Source organism: Alexandromys fortis, unplaced genomic scaffold (assembly GCF_014885135.2).
Source record: "Alexandromys fortis isolate MF-2015 unplaced genomic scaffold, M_Fortis_MF-2015_v1.1 scaffold_195, whole genome shotgun sequence".
Taxonomy (NCBI): Eukaryota; Metazoa; Chordata; class Mammalia; order Rodentia; family Cricetidae; genus Alexandromys; species Alexandromys fortis.
The window spans coordinates 1,876,846-1,898,954 of NW_026068105.1; the positions used below are offsets into that span (position 1 = coordinate 1,876,846).

General features: G+C 38.0%; 2 protein-coding genes across 2 annotated transcripts in view; one reads left to right on the top strand and one right to left on the bottom strand.

Annotated features, from left to right (window-relative positions):
* Nucleotides 1-17,237, bottom strand: part of Col4a6 (collagen type IV alpha 6 chain) — a 298,496-nt gene extending 281,259 nt beyond the window's left edge. Inside the window, exons 1-2 of the mRNA XM_050124047.1 lie at nucleotides 16,982-17,237; nucleotides 16,726-16,777 (exon numbers count right to left, since the gene is read on the bottom strand). Coding sequence (XP_049980004.1) covers nucleotides 16,726-16,777; nucleotides 16,982-16,992 — 63 coding nt within the window. The 5' untranslated portion in view covers nucleotides 16,993-17,237. The remainder of the gene's footprint in view (nucleotides 1-16,725; nucleotides 16,778-16,981) is intronic.
* Nucleotides 17,238-18,553: 1,316 nt separating this feature from the next.
* Nucleotides 18,554-22,109, top strand: part of Col4a5 (collagen type IV alpha 5 chain) — a 203,090-nt gene continuing 199,534 nt past the window's right edge. Inside the window, exon 1 of the mRNA XM_050123992.1 lies at nucleotides 18,554-18,964. Coding sequence (XP_049979949.1) covers nucleotides 18,884-18,964 — 81 coding nt within the window. The 5' untranslated portion in view covers nucleotides 18,554-18,883. The remainder of the gene's footprint in view (nucleotides 18,965-22,109) is intronic.

Consider the following 22,109-nt stretch of genomic DNA (forward strand, 5'->3'; position numbering starts at 1 on the left):
CTGCTATGCTGGCCAGAAGATCAGGAAGGAGATTGTTAACATTCGGGCATTATGGTGGACTGCCCACAGGGTCTTCAAGCCCTGAGAGCACTTCCTGTGCAGTGCACTTGTTAGTACTCTGGTATTTACATAAGCCATCACTAAGGGTACTCATCAACTCATCAAGTTGAATATTCATCAACTTCAGCCTCCCCCTCCCCCTCTCTCTCCCCTGCCAGCATGCTTTCCTAGCTTCCAACCCTAGAGGCCACCACCAACAACAACAACAGAGTTGTTCAAGGGCCATCTGGTCTCCGTGGTGAGTTCAGAGTCAGTCTGGGCTACAAGAGCTAGTTTTAAAAATCATTTTATATAAAAAAAATGTGAATTTCCAAATCTGAGTACTAATGTGACAACTTGTGATTTGCTCTAAATACATTTTAGAAAAAATAAAATGATTAAGTTGATTCCATGGTGGTTCTGACTTACAGAGTTAATCATGACATTGGGGATGGTTAGAGTCATTCCACTCTATCTGAAAGTCATTCAGCACAGCCTATAAAAACCCAGATGAAAAGATGAGAGGATAGGCACCAGAACCATGTTGATGCTTCTAGCTTTCACTGTTTTGCTGGAAATAGGAAACATTGGCCATGGCTGTCTTCTTGTCAAGTGAAAATTGGTTTACCATCCTTGATCCATGGTACTCCAGAGGATGGCAAAGACCGAATGCCAAGTAGGAGTTAAACATTGATTGCTACTGGTTTTAGGGACAATGTGGGGAATGGCTAGTAGTTCTTATCTGAACAGAGGTTCTCAGAAGCATCACATTCCCCATGAGACATTAATTAAAAGATTCTATTCTCTCCTCATGTCATTTGTGACAAAGAGCGTGAGTTAAGGATTAAATCTATGGCCACTGAATAGAGCACAGGGAAATTCATAGACACAGAAATTTCACTGGGTTTTTAATGGGACTCTAATAAAACCCTTCACAATTATGCTTTGTAGTCAGCGAGGAGGAAATGATTATATTCAATCTGCCTGTTAACAACAAGACTGATCAGTTTCAATAGAAAATGCCCCGAAGAAGAAAAAAATATAATAGGACAGTGATCTAATGTCCCAGAAATCTTGATGCTATCTTATAATTTTTTCACTCTAATTGATAAGATGTTGTTAATGCTAAGGCCATCGCTAAGGCTCACTCTCCATCAACATGGAGGAAAAAGTCATCTTACTAAAAGGATCACACCTTGGAAGCCACAATCTTCTAACATGGTAGCATTTCATCACAGCAGCACACACAGAGAGCTTTGATAGGCACTGTGGCAAGCTTGTGCGCTTTGAGTCCTGTTTTTTCCAAGAAAGACAATGAAACTCTACTGCTAGAATACAGTAGCAGTGGTGAAAACAAACATGTCTTTGAAGCAGAATTGGAGTATTGCTCAGTGGTTTCTAACTGCAGTCTAGAAGACAAATTTTAGGTGATTTCAGAGAAAAGGGGGATTAATGGACGTGTGCCAGAATAGCCATTTCTTACTTTCTAGCAGCAGCAAAATTTCAATGAACCTCAGAAAATGAGTAGGGTTTTTCCTCTTCCCAGTTACTTGATTTCATGTAAACAGAAAATTTTTAAAGGACTATGAACAGTACCATACAAGCCCCTCTCTAACAGCACATATCAAACTGTACAACATCCCTTTCATTTAGAATCAGGGAAACATAATTTTTCCTACCTTTAAGATCTATAAAAGAATACATGAGGCTGCCAAACCATTCTTTCATGCTATACCTGAAATTTAAATCCTGCTAATAAAACTTCTCTAATTGTAGCAGTCTCAAACTGGTTCTTCCCTCAATCACTCCAACCAATTATACTTGGACTTAATGCTTCCCAAATATGTCTAACCTGCAGCTCCAGGATTGCTGTGAATGCAGCCTAACAAAAAAAAAGTAAACTAACTTAATGTGGGAGAATTGTCTGTATTCTGTAAATCATGTTTTAAATAAACGCTGATTGGCCAGGCAGGAAGTATAGGTGGGTCAACCAGACAGGAAGCAGAGGCAGGTCGAGGAAAACAGGAGTATTCTGGGAAGCAGGAAGCTCCCTCCGCATTCTGGCCCAGATCACCTAAGAAGCAGGATGTGAGCTGCCCCGCTGAGAAAGGTACCGAGCCATGTGGCTAACATAGATAAGAACAAAGGGTTAATATGAGCTACAAGAGCTAATAAGAAGCCTGAGCTAATGAGCCAATCAGTTTATAAGTAATGCAGACTCTCTGTTTGATTTTTCTTTGGGGTTTGCCAGCTGTGGGGAACTGGGCAGGACATAAACCCCAACAAGCAGGACCTCATGTTACAACTTAATGGACGATTTTTTTTATTAAAATATATCTACACATGAAAATACCATAATGAGACCCATTATTGTGTCTCATTAAACATTATAAAATTTCTTTACTATTTTACTTTGGGAACTTGATCACACAGTTCTCAGGCATGAGGCAAGAACTTTATAGATGATGACATGATGTGACAAAATCAAAAGATTGAATATGATTGACCCAGAAGAAGCTTTTAATAAAATAGGAAAGCTTTTTGTCAAATGGGGTGTATTGGGTCACAAGATGGATAAAATAATATGCAATGTAGAATTGTAGAAAAACAATTCAATTTGTGGCTGTGTAAATGTTCATGTTTATCATATAGGTGGTCACTTACCACTAAGTTTTCATCTACAAATGGGTATCATAATTCTTACCTAGTTCAAATCATATAAAAGGGTGCTTTTTAACCACATTTGTAATGGGATTGTTGTTATTGTTATTATATTAATAATTTTTCCCTCTGGGGGAATCATACTCATTTCAATTCATTAGTTACAAAATTATTTCTCGTTGTGTATTATTGTTTATTACTTTAGAAGCCTAACCTAAAGAGAATTTCTTCTTTGTCTTTCTTCTTTCCACTTTCTTTTTCTTTCTTTCTTTCTTTCTTTCTTTCTTTCTTTCTTTCTTTCTTTCTTTCTTTCTTCTTTCTTTCTTTCTTTCTTTCTNCTCTCTCTCTCTCTCTCTCTCTCTCTCTCTCTCTCTCTCTCTTTCTTTCTTTCTTTCTTTTTTTTTTTGAGACAGGGTTTGATTGTATAGTTCTTTGTGGCTTGGACTCACAGAGATCCACCTGCCTGTGCTTCTTAAGTTCTGTGCCACAGAATGCTGCCTTGCCTGGCTACTAGAGAGTTTCTAAGTAATGCATATTGAGCTGCGTATTGGAGATAAGACATCTAAAAGACATCTGGCTATAATATTCACGTTCTACCAGAGAGAGAACACTGGGGACCATGGAAGGCAACTGAGCAAGTATTAGCAAAAGTGAAGTGGACAGTAATTTTAAATGTAAGAGAGGTGATTACACAGAGGGAATCATGCCAGAATATCTGCTTTTTCCATTGGTCCCACAGATTTGCAGTCTTTGAAGAGACCTAAGTATACATTTGGCATGCATAGAATATTGCACCCTTTTTTATTCTTCCTGTATGCCCTTTTTTACATTCAGTGATAAAACAGTGAATGAGAATGATTAATCACTGATTAGGGCCCAGTTAGACATTGGCATAAATTCAAGTGCCTTCCCTTGGTAGCCTTGTGATCCTCAGAAAGCTGTGGGGCTTTTCTGAGAGTTAGGTTTCTCATTTGTAAAATGGAGTCATGACAGTATTTATGGGCATAGAGTCAGATGCACATATTATTTCAAAAACATTCATTATTACTGTTGAATAGCTAATAAGCATTATTTACAACCTTCCTTCACAAGTTTCCCCAATAATGAATCAGTCTTTGCAATTACTCATTAGCTCTTTCAAAACTATCCTGTCCAAATTCTTAGTAAAAACCAGAAAGAAATATATTAGTAATGGTGTAGAAATTATTTGTATTTTTGCTGCAAGTAATTCAGGGAGGGATCTATTTTTAGACAATGATAAATGGCAAAGAACATACGTGGGAGCCTTCTGTAGTGAAGAGCTCTTAGGAAGATTAATGAATAGACAAATATTAACCAACGCTAATACTATTTAGTTTATTCTTTTAACTCATTCATTTCTCTCTCCCCTCTCTCTGTCTTTCTGTCTCTCTCCTTGTGTTTGTGTTATGTGTGTAATATTAATTTGATATTACAAGAATGTTTCTTAAAGTTAAGAACCTGCAGATCCCCATGAACACACCGCTGACACCTACATGTGAAATTCTAGTAATAAGAATCAAGAATATTTTTCTAGCTCTTAAATGATTTGATACAATAAATAGGTCTAATGGAGCAATGCTAGCTCACTCACATCTAAGTTTATCGTATGAAATTGCTTATAGCATCCATAATCCAGCTGTTCTAATGATGTGCCTACTTCGGAGACTATTTTTAAATGGTCTGGATAAATTTCCCTCCATTATGTGAGAGCCTAACATTTAAACCTATAGTTACTGCATAAAAGTAAAAGGGCACTGACAGACAAGCCATGGAAATGAAATGCAAATGATTATGATAATATTCACAAAGGTCAAAGCAGATAGGCAGAGAGTTGAAAATTGTTCAAGATCAGTGATAGGAACATGGAATCATATGGCACTCTTCTCTCTGCTTTTGTATGAAATTTTCCCTAAGAAAAAGGTGACATTATTACTAAATGGATATAATAAATGATTATATTAGAAAATAGGAACGAGATCTCCATTACCACACACACGTCATAAACAAAACTGACATTGTACCGATGGCCTTGTGATTAACATGTGATAACAGTGTTTGTGTGGAGAGTAACAAGATCACCTGGTACCACAGGGATTAGTCTTGGAAAAGTATTAGAGCAAAATTTGAACTGTTTCTTTGTGACATTATACAATTATAACATTTAATTATATAAAAAGCAAATTCCTCCTATACATCCCGAGGAAGGCAGAGATGCAATACAGACTGAATGACTCTTATTTGAAATGCTTAGCAAAAGAAGTGTTCAGGGGTTTTCTTTTGAGGGGCTGGGATAGAATATTTATGTGTATATAATGAAATATCTTCGGATGGCACTCAAGTCTAAACATCAAACTCATGTATTATTCATATACACCTTATACTCATAACCTGAAGGCAATTTCAAAAAATATTTTTTTTAAATTTTATATATGAAACCAAGTTTCGTGGTTTAGAATTTTCTACTCATTGCTTCATGCTGCCACACAAAATAATGTACATTCTGGAATATCCTAGATATTGGATTTTGGACTGAGGTTTCTCAAACTATTCCTTCAGATATCCTGGACCACCCTTGTCACATGCTCTCATAATAATACTGTTACTTTGTATAAAAACATGTCTTTACAGTAGAGACATCTCCTTTATCATCTATAATTTATAGCAAAAGTCTATAAGCTGGGCCCTTTTCTTAAGCCATGATCAAGAGACAAATTACTTAAGGTAAGCGGCATCTTTGAAGAACTTTATGATGTATACAAGAGCATGTCACAATAAGCATGACTCCAAATAGAGACAGGATGACAGTACAATGATGTTTATATAATGCTTTCAAAAGTTTACTGACTCGATTTACAATTTTTACTCCTGATCATTATTTGACATCCTAAATAATAGTAAGAAATTAACCTAGAATAATACCATATGCCAATGACTTGTTTTCAAAGGAAATGCAGGAAGGGCTGTATGGATTCTTGTTTTAGTCTTAGTAAAAGTCTGGGTGTGATGGCTGATCCACATGAGGCCAGTTATTTGTTTGCTTCAAGAAAGAGCACAGTTTTTGCCCGGCAATCTTGTCTACTTCCCATAACCAGGAGGATAACTATATGTTTTTCTTTGGGATCACCTTCTTATTTAGCTTCTTTAGGATATCAAGTGATAGACTCAATGACCTTTTTTATCGCTAGAAACCAATTATGAGTGAGTACATGCCATGTTCATCTTTTTGGGTCTGGGTTACCTCACTCAGGATAGTGTTTTCTATTTCCATCCATTTGCATGCAAAATTCGAGAAGTCATTGTTTTTTACCACTGAGTAGTATTCTAATGTGTATATATTCCACACTTTCTTCATCCATTCTTCCATTGAAGGACATCTATGTTGTTTCCAGGTTCTGGCTATTACAAATAATGCTGTTATGAACATAGTTGAACAAATGCCCTTGTCATATTTCCAGCACTTCGTCTTCAAGACGCATGCTAGGACTTTATTTCTTGATTCCCATCATGGCTGATCAATACATATGAGAAAAAGTGATACACATCCCAGCTATAAATGATACTTAATTAGTAACACAGTAAAAGATCTCCCGTAGCTCCCTTTGTCTTGCCACAACAAGCAGTATGCCAGATTATGACTACTCCAGTTGGGTCCTAAACTGAGGAACAGGTACCGTCTTCCCAATGACCATGATGAGCAGGCTGTATGAACAAACCAGAAATGATCCTTGGTTGTTTCACACAACTATACTATGGAGAGTGGTTTGCTGTGTAGTGTAATGAATGTATCCTATCCTAGGTGAAGGGATAGCAATTATGAGGGTAAGGAACCTCATAGATTGGCTGTTTCTCTCTGGGCACATGAACTTCCATAAGAGCCTTGGTACTTCTCGAAGGGTTGAGCTTTCAAATGTTCTAAGACTCTGTTATGAATCTAAGCAGAAGTGTATCACTGCTACTGGCAGTTAATAGTGGACATAAAAAAATATAAAGAGGACAGCTCAGGCAGGACAGGACAGGCTCAAGGAAGGGACTGGTAACTTGATATAAATCCTTCCTCTCATTCTCTTCCAAGTAAATAGCAACTGAAAGTCATATGGCTCTTGATGGCTCCATCCAGAATAAGCGGCCCCAGGCCAGTATGAAGCAAGCAGGTATTCTTTCTAATAGACCTGGCACCTTCACTTGTCAGTCTCTTTAGCAGCAGAATGTGAGAAAAGCTGGACAAACAAGGGAAGAGGAAGTGTCTTTTTTTTATCCCTCCCCCAGAGCTTTAAGGTAATCAGGCTAAGAATAGTGTTATAAACTGGAGGATGAAATTACACACACACTCTCTGTGTCTCTCTCTGCCTCTATCTCTCTCTGCCTCTCTCTCTCTCTCTCTCTGTCTCTCTCACCAACACAATTTAACTAAACTTTACCTCAGTCAATTTCTTCCTAAGACTCAGAGGACCACAAAATCCTGTCCTAACCAGGTCCATTATTGGATATATGGCTATTACTAGGCTAATGAAGGGAACCCCAGAAAGTTGTGGCAGTAACTGTTGGCTGTGCTCTTGGCAAGATCTCTGTCGAGTAGAAGCATGTTATAGAGGTGATTAGAAAACGAGGAGTTACAGCCCAGGGACATGATAATTCACGGCCTATGGCAGCTATAGTTTACTGAGCACATACAGTGATCAGGGATATTAGGAACACTCTAGCTAATCCTCCCAACTAGATGAGCTAGCTTTTATGTTTTTCCACATAGAGACTGAGGACCAGCAAGAAGGGATAAAAAACAAACAAAATGGAAACAGACTATTGTTGAAGGTGAAGGAATAAGTGTTCAGCAGGCACAACCATATTTATTGCAGCACTGTTCGCAATAGTCAAGATACGGAACTACTTTGGGTGCCCAATAGCAGATGATTGGTTAACGAGAACATCCACACTCCATTGTGTAGGTTTATGTCATTTCATGTGTGTATGATTCATGCTCACCTGTGTGTGAGCACACATGTATAAGTGCATGTGCATGTGGAGGCCTGACGCTAACACCGAGTGTGTTTTTCTTTTTCAGTTTTCACGTTATTTAGACAGTTTCTCATTGACTCCAGGACTCACCTACTCTGGCTACTTTAACTAACCAGCTTTCCCCAGGGAATCCTTTTATCTGGAATTATAGGAGATCACCACAATTTCTGTGGACTAAAATATATGGTAATAATTGGCTAAATGGCAAACTAGCTATGCAGCAGAATGTCTTTGTTCATAAGAAATGCATATTGTCTGGGAATGATGTGCTGTCATGCTGTTAATTTACTCTATAATGGTGAAAGAAAAATCCATTTAAATTGTCATTTTACCATTTTAGTGTTGTGCATGTTAGATTATCTTCAAAAACTTTTTAAACAATCAAAAAATTACAAAAAAATTTCAAATTTAGTAGAGATAAAAGACTTCAAATAAACACACACTCTCTCAGATTAAAGGGTGAGCATTACTAAACTTAACAATAAGTGCATGTATATGAATCTTTTAAAATGCCGAAGGGAGTTGCACTCAATTGACTCTGAGGTACTGTGCTTTACATTTAAAAATTTCACACTGCTATATATACTGGCTGAAAATGAGGAATCAGTAGAGAGAAAATCATCCACCTCTCCCACATCTGTTACCTATAGTAGACAATGATTCTTCCTCTATACTTTAATAGGGCTGTCCGATATAGCTACACTTTTAATTTAAAGGTAAAATGTAAATCCAGACAAAGACAACTATATTTATAGAGATCTAGAGAAGAAACCTTGAAGTCTGGGATCAACCAGAATATCTATACAGAACACGCAATGAAGAAATGTTTGCCGTCTCGGTGAGAACCTTCAGTAACTACAATGTACACTGGCCTCCTCCCCTTTCAATCTTCTACAGTATTTCATTCTGTCCTGTGAATTTTAATGAGGGTCGAGGAGATATTTCAAGAATCCTACAACATCAGACTTTAATTTCACTACAAATCTATTTGAAACTTAAAAAAAAAACCCTGTGAAACAAAGCATATACTATGCAAATGCCTTAGGTTCCATATATTTAAACATTGGGAAATAGCACTGATCATGTTAGTATATGCTGGAAAGTTAATTTGTGCTTGCGTCTGTATGTTTGTGTATGAGAGAGTTAAAGACAGAAAAACTGAGAATTGTGTGGCTATTGACTGGGACATATAGGTTTCTGTTTAACTCAGGAATATCTTAAGATTGTAATGCAAAGTATGAATCCAAACAGCCTTTACCTGATGAGATGCATTATTAGAGTGCATCAGAGTTTTCTCAACATTATATAACCAAAAGAAAACAGAGATGCTGTGGACATTTATGGTTCACGTTCAGACGTTTTGGGTTTGTTTTTTTTTTTTTTTTTTGCATTTTTTTTCTTCTAAGTGACTTATAAACAAAATACTTATTTTTCTTGTGTTTGTATTTTGGGGGATTTTTTTTATAAGATTTGGCTTGGAAGAAAGGGTATATATGGCTGTAGAATTTGACAAATATTCTAACAAATTACGTCTTTTCCTTTGATAATATTGACTTTATTATCCATAAGAACACTCTGGCTATCTCAAGCTAGGTACTAGAAGGTGTCTATGCAGTTTGATCATGGTTTCTGGGAACTATGACTCTGCACTGTATCCCTGACTCTAAGGGAACTGCTATATTCACAAGCAGAACTGGGAGACAACAGACATTCTGGATTCTTCTCTGTTAACTTCTTCCCTTCAGGAGGAAAATTGTCACTTAAATGCTTAACAGGTCCAAAAATGTATCACTTAATGTTTGTGCCCTCAAGAGAAAAATTGGTCTTTTGAAGATCAGTTTGGCCTACAAAAGACCCACCCCAATATATTCCAGGAAAGCCTAGCATCTGTGAAAAAAATGTATGTTGCATGGTCAGAGACATTTGGAGTAACACAGGCTCCCCATGAACACAAGCAAACCAGATTGAATGATAATGCCAAACTAGCCCCATTCATGGCAAACAAAAGGACTAGGACTTCAAAGAAGCTCAGAGAGGTGCCTTTGGAAAGACTCTTTGGTGGAGACCAGGATCTCCATAGGAGGTCACAAAGGTAAGGCCAGAGAGGTGAAGCATGTTGGGGTAATCTGGAACAAGTTTAATAACAATCCGGACTCCTTTTCTCCCACAGGAAGCTTGCAAAACATACTTAACAATAATCAAGCAATTTTCTCTAAACTGTTCCCAAAATGGCTTCACCTAATATCTCTAGGAGAGTGGCAATTTAGTGAGTGGAAAAGAATAACAGAAATAGTCATTTAAAAAAAAAAGAAATGAATTTTATAATTCTCCAAAGACAATAGATTATAATGGCGTCTGCATTTGAATGTAGGTGTATTTGTCTCTAAACACAAAGCTTTGTTATGAATCATTCTACAAAGAATTAAAATCCTGAAAAGAATTGGCAGAGTTGCATACAGAACCCATAAGGAGCTTGAGAAGAGGTGCAAGGCTTTGTTACTGGGAGTCTTTTGGTTCAAAGGCTGGTATTTGGCAGTCTCAACAAGATTGGTATAGCCAGCTGCCACCAACACAATATTAAAGTAATAGTAAAAACAAGAAATTTGTTAAATGTGGCATGGTCACTTAGGGAAGAGGAACAAAGACCAGCGTCTCCCAAGTCCATCTTCCAAGTGTCAGATCCAAAGGAGACTCCATGGATTAATATCTTCAAACTTTGGACTTTTGAAGTCCGAATATAACAGTAGAAACAAAGCAAGAGGGAAAGAAATTGTAGCATTTTTCATTTCTCATACAAATCCCTTCCTCAGTCCTTTGCAGTTTGCATTTAATGGAGTTCCTTTGGACCTGACACCAAGGTCCTGGCATGAGCAAGAGGTTTGCTCAATTCAGCACTGCAGGTCCAGTTGGAATCCTACTTAGCAGTGGCCCTCCATCCTGCAGGCTCCAGCCTGTCCTGCAAGGTGATCTGATAAGTTGTCAGAAGTGTGTGAAATCTCTTCCTGGGAGACAACTTCCTTTTCAGGCTGGCCCCAGGCTTCATTCAGCCATTCTTTTTCTTCTCCCAGTATGAGATTATTGAGGAAATTCCATTTCCTTGGAGTTCATTGTTTTAAGAGACTGATAATCAAAGATGGGGACTAACAAATGTCCCTCTTTAGGATATCTTTGCCCCTGCCAGGATGGCTTCAGTTTGCCTGAACTTTGTAGATCTGGGGGGGGGGGGGATACGATTTTTTGCAGGAGTGAGTCCTCTGTGAATAAAGGCTCCCCACTGTGATTGACTCCACAGGGAATACCCAGCAATAACTTCAATGCCAATTACAACGCAGAAACTCACATAGCTAAACAAGCCAGAGTACATACAGGCCTTAAACTAATGTTTTTAGGATTCCTCTAACTTCATTTTCAAAATGTACTCACACAGGTTTAGGAGTTGACATTTTCCTTTCCATTGTCAACCAGACTGTCTAGCACTCAGTAGGTTCTAGACAAATTTTCACTGACGGAAGGGCAAAAGAATAAACAGCAGCTGCCATAAGGAACAGAGAAGGCAAAATTAAAGAAAAATCAATTCCTAAACTGGGATTTAAGGGGATACGAACACAGCCACACAAAGACAGTATGATAAGAAAAAAGTAAAGGGAAGACGCTTGGTATATTGAGGCAACATCAGAAGGACAACTGTGATCCAAACGAGTTCCATGGGACATCAAGAGAGGAGAGGGGGTTGAATGGTACTAAGGGGCGCCATGGTCCTGTTTGTTTTAGAATAAGTACTGTGGCTTTTGGAGAAGAAGGCTATCTATCAGCAAAGGGGGTGGGGCAGCAGCTGAGCACTGAAGCCAGAACAGTTCAGTTTGTTTGCAGAGACTCCAGATAAGAGATGATAAAAAGCCTCAATTGGAGACAGTGCACTGTTGTGCCTTTTCTTAGTTCTTTGAGTTTAGATAAATCTTAGATAACCCCCCCACAAGAACACTTGTCCTATTTTATCTCACAGGATAGCCTAGAGCTGTTTATGTAATGGGAGAATGCTTTGTAAACTTGAAACACTACAAGATATTTGTTACTGCTGAAAATGTGGAAAAGACAATGAGGAGGACAACATTAAAGCATGACCATTGCAGCGGATAGATTCTAGAAATGAATCTTTTGATATCTCTTTTGCGCATCTTCTTATGTATCATTTGCCAAAATCGGGGGATTCTTTTGAAATTACAATAGAGGACAATTGTCAGAGGTGGGCTGGGGGATTTAAGACTTACTTTGTACACAGTATGTTCACATTGCCTCATTTAACTTTGCAAAGCACAATAATACCTAAGGAGGGAGGTGTCATTTCCTTTTCTGATGATGAGAAAATAAGTCTAAGGCAGGTAAATTCAGTCACACAACTAGGAACTATGGGTAGAGGCAAAATCATGTTTCTATTTTCTCTTAGATATTACACCATTGAATGGAGTTTTAAAAAATATTACTATTTTATTGATGTGTGAGGGGAAGGATACACATATGTGGATCCCAGAGGACAATTTTGTGGAGTTGGTTCTCTCCATCTTACACGTGTTCTGGGGATCAAATTCAAGTCCTAAGGCTTGAAGTGCTGGTGAATTTACTTACTTAAGCTATCTCACTGACCCCAGAGGGTTTTTTGTCCTCTCTTTCTCTCTCTCTCTCTCTCTCTCTCTCTCTCTCTCTCTCTCTCTCTCTCTCTCTTTGCCATTAAAGCAACCAATGTTGGATTTGTCAATAGTAACTTTTAAGAAATACAAGGAAAAGACAATTTCTGAAGGCTATGGGGAGTAGACTTGGCTATCCACTAGAAGGTCATACACTAATCACATAGGAAAGCCAGTTCAGACACTGTAGATGAGTGCTACAATCAATGGAGTGTGACTGAGAATACCAGTCTAGGGATTTTTGATAAAATTAGGAGACGTCGTTGATGATATGGACAATGAGGTTGGTGATTGATTCTATAGTTTGTTCCTGAAACTGCATGGATGGTGAAGAAAGTGGAAAAAAGGTAGTAGTTATGTTGAAATGTCAATGAGAATGACTGGAAAACAATTTTATCTTTTAATATGCTGTGTTTGGGGCAAAACAGAGTAATAGCTGGCTTTAGTCAAGTGCTTATACTAACCTCCAGGCACTGTTTTGAGTGCTTTAGAGACAAGGCTTAGTAGGCAGTTGGAAATAAAGGGTTGGAGCTCAAAAAGGATAGCTTCACTGAGATTTAAATTTGATTGTCATCAAAATACAGAGACATAGTTAAAGTTACTAAGGCAAAAATGTAGCTAAGTATGAAATGCTGAGAAAAGTCACAATTTTGGAACATGAAACTCTCAAGATTGTAAGTTCTCTACTGAAGATTATGCCTGACTTGTTCACCACTGGAATATTAGGGTGTAACACATCCTTCCAATGTAGAGGTCTCTCAATAAATATCCATTGAATGAATAATATGTTAAACTATCAGAGAAGCATTAGTTAATGGGCCACAGTATTCTGAAGATCAGAAAGAGGGTTTGAGGAGCATTAGAATATGGGAAAGACACAATGGATACTGGGAGGAAATCATTGGACTTGGCAGTTAAGCAGACATTAATAGGTGAAACCCAGCAATTGTAGTGGAGCAAACTCAGCTGGGCTGTAATACAATACAGTGTCAAAAAGGAGAAGAAAATAAGAAAGAAATTAGTATCAATTGCATTGAAAAGGTTAGATCTACCGAAGAAAACTAAATTTTATATTTTTACATTTCTGGGTTTTCTTTTGCTTTTGGCTTTTGGTTTGCTTTTCAAATACAGGAGAGTTCAATGTTTGTTATAGAAAAACTGTAGGTAGAAGCCTGCCCTGGAGTGTGGTTAACATAAAATGGACTCCACATTTTTGTGAGTGTATTTTTATTTTGTTTTATTTAGGTACTTTTTGTCTTTTTGTTTTGATATTTTTAGAGAAAGAGATGGAGAGAAAGAGTATGAAGTTGGGTGGCTAAGGTAGTGGGGAGTGGAGGGGGGTAGACTATATTGTGTGGATTCTTTTTAAAAGAAAAAGAAAAGACAGATACTTAATAAAATGGGAAGGAAGTTTGTTGATTTCTTTCTTTTAAAAATATATATTAACTTACTTTTTGATAATTTCATGCTTGTTCACAATATTATTTTTATCAAATCCACCACCCATTTCCTCCTTTCTTACTCTCTTGTCCTACTCCATGGCCACTTCACCCTTCCAGCTTAGTCGACTTTTTCTTAACCTGCTGAGTCCACTTAGTACTGCCAGTATATGACTGTAGGGCTACTGAAGCATGAAAAACCTACCAGGGGACAGGTCCAGAAGATAACTGACACTTCCTCCAGCAGCCATCAATTGCCAATGGCTCCTGAACTCCATTAAAACAACAGTCATACTTTACTGGCTGCTGTAATGACTGTGAAGAACCAACCTGGGTATGTTTACACTTTGGGGGAAAAAAGGATCTAGTATTACAATCAGATCTTTACTTGAATATGGATGACAAACATGTTTTTATCCTTTATTATCCTCCCCACCCAAATATGTGTCCTATTAGTCTTTTTACTTTATGTCAGCTTGGGTATATTGGAGACTTCCATGAAAGCATGATTGAATACAGGCAGAATGAAATAAAAAAACATAGACTCTCACTACTTTTAGGCCATATTTTATATACTAGACATGATTTCTGGGACGCGGTTTGTGTTTCTAGTGTTTCCTATGAAGATATTTTACTATTAAGCAGTCTCCATTAAGAAACATACTGAGCAGCACTGTAGGGAAAACATGTAGGGTCCTATGTTTATTTAAATTTCTGTGCATTACGTCTAATCTCCACCAGACCCTTATGGACTGAAGCATTTAATTGAAGGATTCCTGGTGTTCTGCAATCCTAAAGTCTGTCTCACTAAGAAAAACCGTGCAGATACTTCACCTGAAGAACAAATTTAATGGATTTTAACATTTAGCTTTCTATTCCTTTGTGTAGAATTGCTTTGTAAATTCTTAAAAAGGGAAAGCTCAAAGGCAACTAAATGACCCTCTTTTTAGTTGCTTACCAATATTCCATTATCGGAAACTTAATTTTCACAGTATGAAGAAACTTTCTTGTAATGAAATGCAACAGAGTTTCTACAGATATATTCCAAGTTATTTGCATTAGTATCACTTAAACAAGGTATTGCAAATTCAAATGCCTACAAACTATCTGAAAAGCAAAACAAAACAAAAAAAACAGCACAAATACAGAGACTAAATGAAGAGAACACAATGCAAGGACAGTAAGAGAAAAAAAATCCCCTCAATAATAGCATCTTCTGGGAAGGTATTTTGCGACTCTCCTCCCTTTCTCTTTGTCATTAAAAACAGCTTTCCCACACCAAGGATGCTTTGTACAAGTAAAGAAGACTGAATGCAGCAGTTCTGGTTTTAAGGCAACAGAGTAAGTATTGTTAGTAGACTTCAAGGCTTATTCCAGTTGTACCATGTTTACTGCAACTGACAACTGATGTGATATTGTAAAACAATGAGACAAAAGTGTCCAACCCAGATGTATAGACCCACTTCAACGCCTTGAAGGACTGGAAATACTATCCTCCTTCATAGGAAATGAAAAGATATGGTATCTAGGAAATGCCTGTCCATCTACAGTGATCATATTAAAAACAATAAATCATTCTAAGTCTGAAAATACCATTTTACTGGGGGTATTCTACATTGTTTTAACCAGTGGCAAGATTGCTGGACAAAGCAAAATCAAAAGCTCCATTTTCAATAAATGTAGTATTAGACCCTTAAGGAAACTCATAACTACTAAGCTTATATCCTGGAAGAACCAGGTTACAAAAACGTGTACAAGAGCCTGAGATCAATATTTCTTCTTACAAAGACTAGCAGAAACATACTTAAAAGTTGATATTCTGACTTACAGGGTCACAAAATTTTAGATTTTATTTCTGGTAATATTCTTTATAGGAAAACTCATCTCTCCTCACTGATATTTGCATAAAGACATCATGTCAGGACAAAGTGCCTATTTTTTTTCACAAATGTGTCAGTTATCTTATTGAATCGAAGTAAGTACAGCTCTAAAATAGTATTTACAACTTGTTAAAGAGCAAATCCTTTAATATAATTTGTTTGCAAGATGAAAACTGCAAGCATGCTTATTTATTGTGTGTGTTGTAAATTACTTTTGCTGTTATAGTTTTTCTTTTAAACGAACCAATGAAATATAACTTGATAGTTAATGACTTTTATTTGAACAGCATGAGTAACTGGCTCAACTGGAAAACTGGCATTTCTGATCATTTAGTCATTTCACCTTTGTGAAATTATCCTACTAATTGTGTGGGGGACTTCTCTATTTTCTGGGATACATTAAACTTTTCTTGACCAGATAGTTACACAAATTCCATTGCCTGGAATCTCTAGGTAAGTTCATGGATAATACCTAAGCAGCCCAGTAAAGGTTACGTTTTAGAAAGCTTTTCTGTCCTAAGCATTTCAACTTTTTGATGCATGAAAAGACTTACAAGCAAACATAAAGTTAAACCCCTATTTGCCTGCTGCCACTTTCAAGTCCCGGGCCTTTATGCTTGCTTCCCACCCTTAAATTTCTGTGCCAATCCTTCTTACAAGTTAGGAAGAACTACGTTTCTTCAGCTTTGCAGATCTGCCTATCAAAAGAAGGCATCAGTGGTCAGTCATCTGAAGTTGTCCTGAAGAGATTCACAAATTGTGCATCTTGCCCTATCTACCTCTATTTCCTATTTCCCAAACCTATAGCAATGGTTTTAAGACAGGAAGATTGCTGAGTTCCAAAAGCATTAAACTAACACTCTGCTTACTTTTCTTCTTCAAGAACCCTATTAACTCCTATTAGAAAGGCTCTGCTTTGGTGCAACCCTCTGTTACCCTCAACGGAAACATAAGAGGAAAAAAAGGGGGGTGTGTGTTTTGAAGCCTTACCGCTTCTGCCAGTTCTTTGGTGAGGCATAAGGAAACCAGGAACAGCCACAATCTGAAAGGAGAGGGAGGGTGAGAAACATGGGCTCTCTGAACTACAGGGTCCTGAGTGAGCAACACCCGCCCCCAAGCCCCAAGCTTCCTTTTGATGTCTCCTCGCACTTATTTTTTGCAGTGACAGAAGTGCAAGTAAAGTTCTGGCCGGGCAATGCAGCCCAAAGTTGAAAAGGAGAAAAAGTTCTGAGCAGCAACAGCTCACCCAGGGTGCATGCTTGTGGCTCCTCCGGAGCTGGGTCCCAGGAGACTGCTAAGCTGCTCCACGGCGCGGGCTCATCGGGCTCCGTTGATGCTTGGCAGTTTGTTCCTTATTCAGGACAGTGTAAGGGGGCGAAATGGCTTAGTTTAGAAGAAACTAAGAGAGCTGCTAGATAAAAAAGTGCTCCGAAGGAAAACACACTCAGCGGTGCCCGCTAAAACTTGTAGCACTCAGGAGATAGTTCCATGCGCCCGGGGAGGAAGGAATGGAGGGGAACGGGGCGGGGTTGTCTGCTGTCAATCATCCCCCCCCACCTTGGGAAGCTGCTTGTCTTTCTCAGTTCAAGCATCTCTACACATAACAGTCCCAACGCTTCATGAGCAGGTCTCTAGAGACTTATGCATGAATAGAATTAAGTATGCTACTGCTACACAGACAGATAGACCTGAAAGTACCTGCCCCAGGAACCCAAATGCACGAACTCTTATTCTAACTGATTGTACACTAAGCGGGGGTAGAAATCTCTGTAGTTCTAAGTCTAAATCTCTAAACTAACTAGAACCTGAGGATAAATTGGTCCTCATAAGACAATTCAAAATATAGAGAGAATGTAGTTTAACCCAGGGACTGAGAATCGAAATGTTCTGAAGAGTTCCTCAGCAGATTCCTGAAAGCATTCCAATGAATCCACATAAAGTATCTTCTTGGTCTTTCGGTACTTAAAAAAGTCTATAAGATTTATCAAGGTAATATTCATGCCTACTTCATCTGGGATCTACTTCAGCTACTATTGGCTCCTTATAGACAATTCTAATGAGGTGTTGCTCTTTATAAGGAATTATACTAATGTTATTTATTTACCTGTCATAGTCCTGAAACACTATGACTGTCATATGTCATATGTTTATGTTAGCTCGATACAGGTAATAAATGTTAATTATGGAACTCAATGTATGTAAATAAAAATAAATAAATAAAAGTAGATAACTAATCTATGATAATATTAAACCTTATAAAATTATTAACCTACTTAATACATCTTATCTTACATGTGTTATAACATGCATTAAGGATTTGCAAATATATATGTTCATTTTTTTACTTCATTTATAGATATCTAATATTTTCTCATCTTCTGCTTGTATACAGAAACTCTGTCCCATGAGCACTTGGAATGCAAAGGCCAGCAAGCAGCCCAGGGAGCAGAGGCAAAAAAAAAAAAAATTGTTTCTAATGATTAACAATTAAAGGCACCATATCTCTGAAATCCATCCGCTAAAGAGAAAATAGTCCCAGCTCAGGTCTGTTTGGAAGTGGCTTTGAAGCTCAAATCAGAGGGAAAGCTGGACTGATCAGGAAATAGTTCCATTGAGAGAAGTTGCAAATGAACAAATAAGAAATCTTGGTGGCTGGATTTGAGGTGTTCAATCAACTGATCTTGAAGTTTCCCTCCCTCAAATAACTGAGCGTCACTCCCTCGCAGGTTGCTGGTGCAGTGTGAAGCAGTGGCGGAGTGATACTCAAATTCCCCAGCGCTGGCTGGGAGGGGCGGTGCAGGGAAGAGAGCGAGGAAAGTAGATTTGTAGGACGTGAGTGCGGAAAGTTTGCAAGTCCCAACAGAAGGCAAAGTGCTCCCGAGAGACCGGCTTTGGGGAAGGGAGGGGGGAGGGAAGAACAGCTTCTTCTTTCTTGTTCTTGTTCTTCTTTTTTTTTTTTTTTTTTCAATCGCTTCACTCTTATATAAAAGCTTTCTCTTCACCCAAGTGCACCAGCATAACTGGGACACTCACTGCTCCTTCCTAGCTCTAGCTCTCTTCCCAATAATCCCTCAAGATTATGTCAATCGGTCCGAACGGACCTGGGATTCCGTGCGGGTGCTGAAGGAGCTGCGGGAGCCAGAGAAGAATGCAAGTGCCTGAAGTGTGCCTGGCCGCCGGCTGGCTCTTGCTGGCCCTGTGTCTGTGGGGGCAGCCCGCAGAGGCTGCGGTAAGTCCTCCCTCCCGCCCCTTCGCCGCTCGCTCCCACGGAAACCACTGGATCCTTTACCTTCCTTACTCCTTGACCTTGGCTACGGAAGCCAAAATTAGCTTTTACTAGAAAGAAACACAATTCACAATGCTGGTCTGAGGGAGAATTTCAAGTGTTTAAAAACAGGGCCGCTTGCTTCCCTGCAGCTACCTCTTCTGGGACAAGAGTGGAACCAGGGCTGGGCAGGGCTGTGGGGACACACATTAATGGGTCACTGGGCTCTGGTGGGTGTTTAAAACTTTTCTTCCTCTCTCTACCCCCCACCTTGGGTTGCTGTCTGCCAACTAGCTTTTTTCACCACTTGTACCCAGCCCACGCACTCTTTAAACTTGGCATATAGTTTAATATTTGGTTCCTCTAAAATTTAACTACCGTCAAAGTGTTAAACAGCCTTGATGGAGATCTTCCCTTCACGTATGCTTTTTTCTTAGGCAACATGAACCTCCCCACAACCCCAGGTCGGCAGACTTCTGCCCTGCTTTCTGTCCTGTTGACATCATTCCTATACAATTGTTAAAGTAGCATACCAATCAGAGTGAAGTAGAGAAGCTTAGCCCTATGCTTCAGGAGTATTTTGCATCTTTTTTTTTTTTTTAAAGTTAGGGATTTCTGTTTGTTCACAATTTTTTTTAAACTCACAAAGTCACCTGAACAAATTGAAAATTTGCCTTTCACCTATTGACAAGAAAAGAATTCTCAGTTTTCAAATGGGCATGAGCTTTGTGGGTTAGAAGAGTGGGGGAGGATTGACATGGGAAATAACAGAGCAAAAAGTTCCACTTGCCTTTAGGAATGTAGCATGGATGCCACAGTCTGCTGTCCCAACACCCTCTCTCCTCCTGGAGGTAAGAGGTAAATGCCAGTGAACGGCTTTCTTGCAGAAAATGTTCTCCAGTTTGAAGGCCATGGTACTTAATTTCACTTAACTAAGTGCGTGACGCATTATTTAAGTGCTTTAATTGAGTAATCATAATGGGTGTTTTTTTTTTAAATTACTTAAATATGACATCATAGCAGAGGCCTTCACGTGGTTAAATGACTCTTAGTCCCTAGATGCAGATATTCTGGGTCCATTTTAAAGTTAGCTAACAGGGTCCCTATTGTACTCAGCACACCTCAGATCACATTGCCCTTTGTATATCCTGAAAAATGTGTGTCCCACCAGTATAAAAAGTAACTTTCATGTTACTGTAATCACAACATAATTATGAGGGAAAATCTGCTGAAAACACATAGCAAATGTCTTAATTATGAATGCTATCATTTTCCTCTACTGAAGTAGATAGGTGATTTAATAATGTTCTTTGGGTACAGAACATTTTTAATGGGGTAATGTTTAGACAGTCAATATGGCTAAAGATTGTTAGACTAAATTATAATTGTGCTATAGAAAATAGCTCATTCGAAGATCATCTTAGTGCCTATTGTTTATAGCATTTGCCTCAGGGGCAAAGATTTTGTGGATGATTCATGAAGCAATCCTTCCTTCTAATGATCTTGCTATTAATAAATCTGCACGAGATACCAATTACACAGGTGTGTATAACAACACTGCATGACAGTTTCCAGCTGCTTATATTAAAACAGATTTTTGTGCTTGACAAAACTTATGTGTAAGGTTTTTTTTGATTCTTAAAGAAACAAGTGTTTATGAAGTAATTGTTTTTCCTCTCCTATACATTTTTTACAGGACATTTTTCTAGACAATTTCCTATGATTAAAATCTTGTCCCTTTTTTAAATCCAGGGATTTGTTTTTCCTGCTTCACATATAAAAGGCCTAGTTAAGCGAAAGTTTTAATCATCTCAAAACTATGGATGGTATCTGCTCCCCATACTTGTGCTAGGGATATTGGTGAGCAGCTGCAGAGTGAAACGTGACCATAGTTGGGTTAGTGTTTCGCTGAGATTGTTTAATATGGAGGTGTTTATATCAGAAAGAGCATTGCTTATTAAATCATTTGACTTTTTCATAATTATGTGATTTCTTTATCTCAGAAGTCATGCCAGAATTGGATATCACAAATATACGAAAACTTTTAAGGGCGAAGGTTTATTAGGTGGAGTAAAATAACCCAGGTACTGAATGATCAGCAGTAAAAATAAAGGCAACTTTAGGCTAGAAGGGTCATTTTTAGGGATGGTAATAGCATATTTTTATGTTAAGGTAATTATAGTTATACAAATTGTCAAATACAGAAGCTTGTAGACTTATGATTATAGCTCTAAAGACTACTTCTAGCATACAGATATCTGTGAGTTGTTTTTAATGGAAGAGAGCAGATGCATTTCTACAATTTAAGCCATACTGTGTACCTGGTGACCAGTGGCTAGAATTTATCAAGGGTAAGACTAAGACTATTGGCCAGGAAATAATTTTTCTTCTATGAATGTTCTGTAGGAAGAAATGGTCATCATTGTTTTCATTATCATTTTAGTTTACATTGTTCAGTGTTTATTATGTGCTAAATACTATGCTAGTATAGTAAGGTAGGTTTTCATATTTATTCTTTTTTTTTTTGTGGTGCTAGGGATTGAACCCAGGGATTCAAACACACCACATTTGCTCTGTGGTCTCTTCTTAAGAGACCTACAATGTATGTGAATATACATATATATGCACATATACATATATATAAAGAGAACTACTTTATATGTGAGGAAACTATAAAACAGAGAGGTTAAGCAACTTGCTAAAGGTCACATAGGCAATAAATTGTAGAGCTGGAAAATTTAAATTCATACTTCATCCTTAGGTCTCTTATACTGTCTCCTTTGCATGTAATCTATTTCTATTACAATTTTTGGACACAGAAGGTGCAGTGTTAATGATAATGGGATTTACATCTCTTCCTGCTCGTTTTATGTAAAGCAGTATAGCATAATGTAAATAGATGTGTACTTTAAAGACCAGCTTCATCTCTGTGTGTATACAGAGACAGGTTGTATGATTTTATGCAATCTTGATAAAATTTAATTTACTTACAACTAGTGATAGATTATTTTCTTTGAAAAATATTGCCTATGTTTCTTTTTTGCTTCCTCAATAATTTTAAGTATGCAGAAATGTGTCTGTTGTGATAAATAAGGACATACGGGGGTAT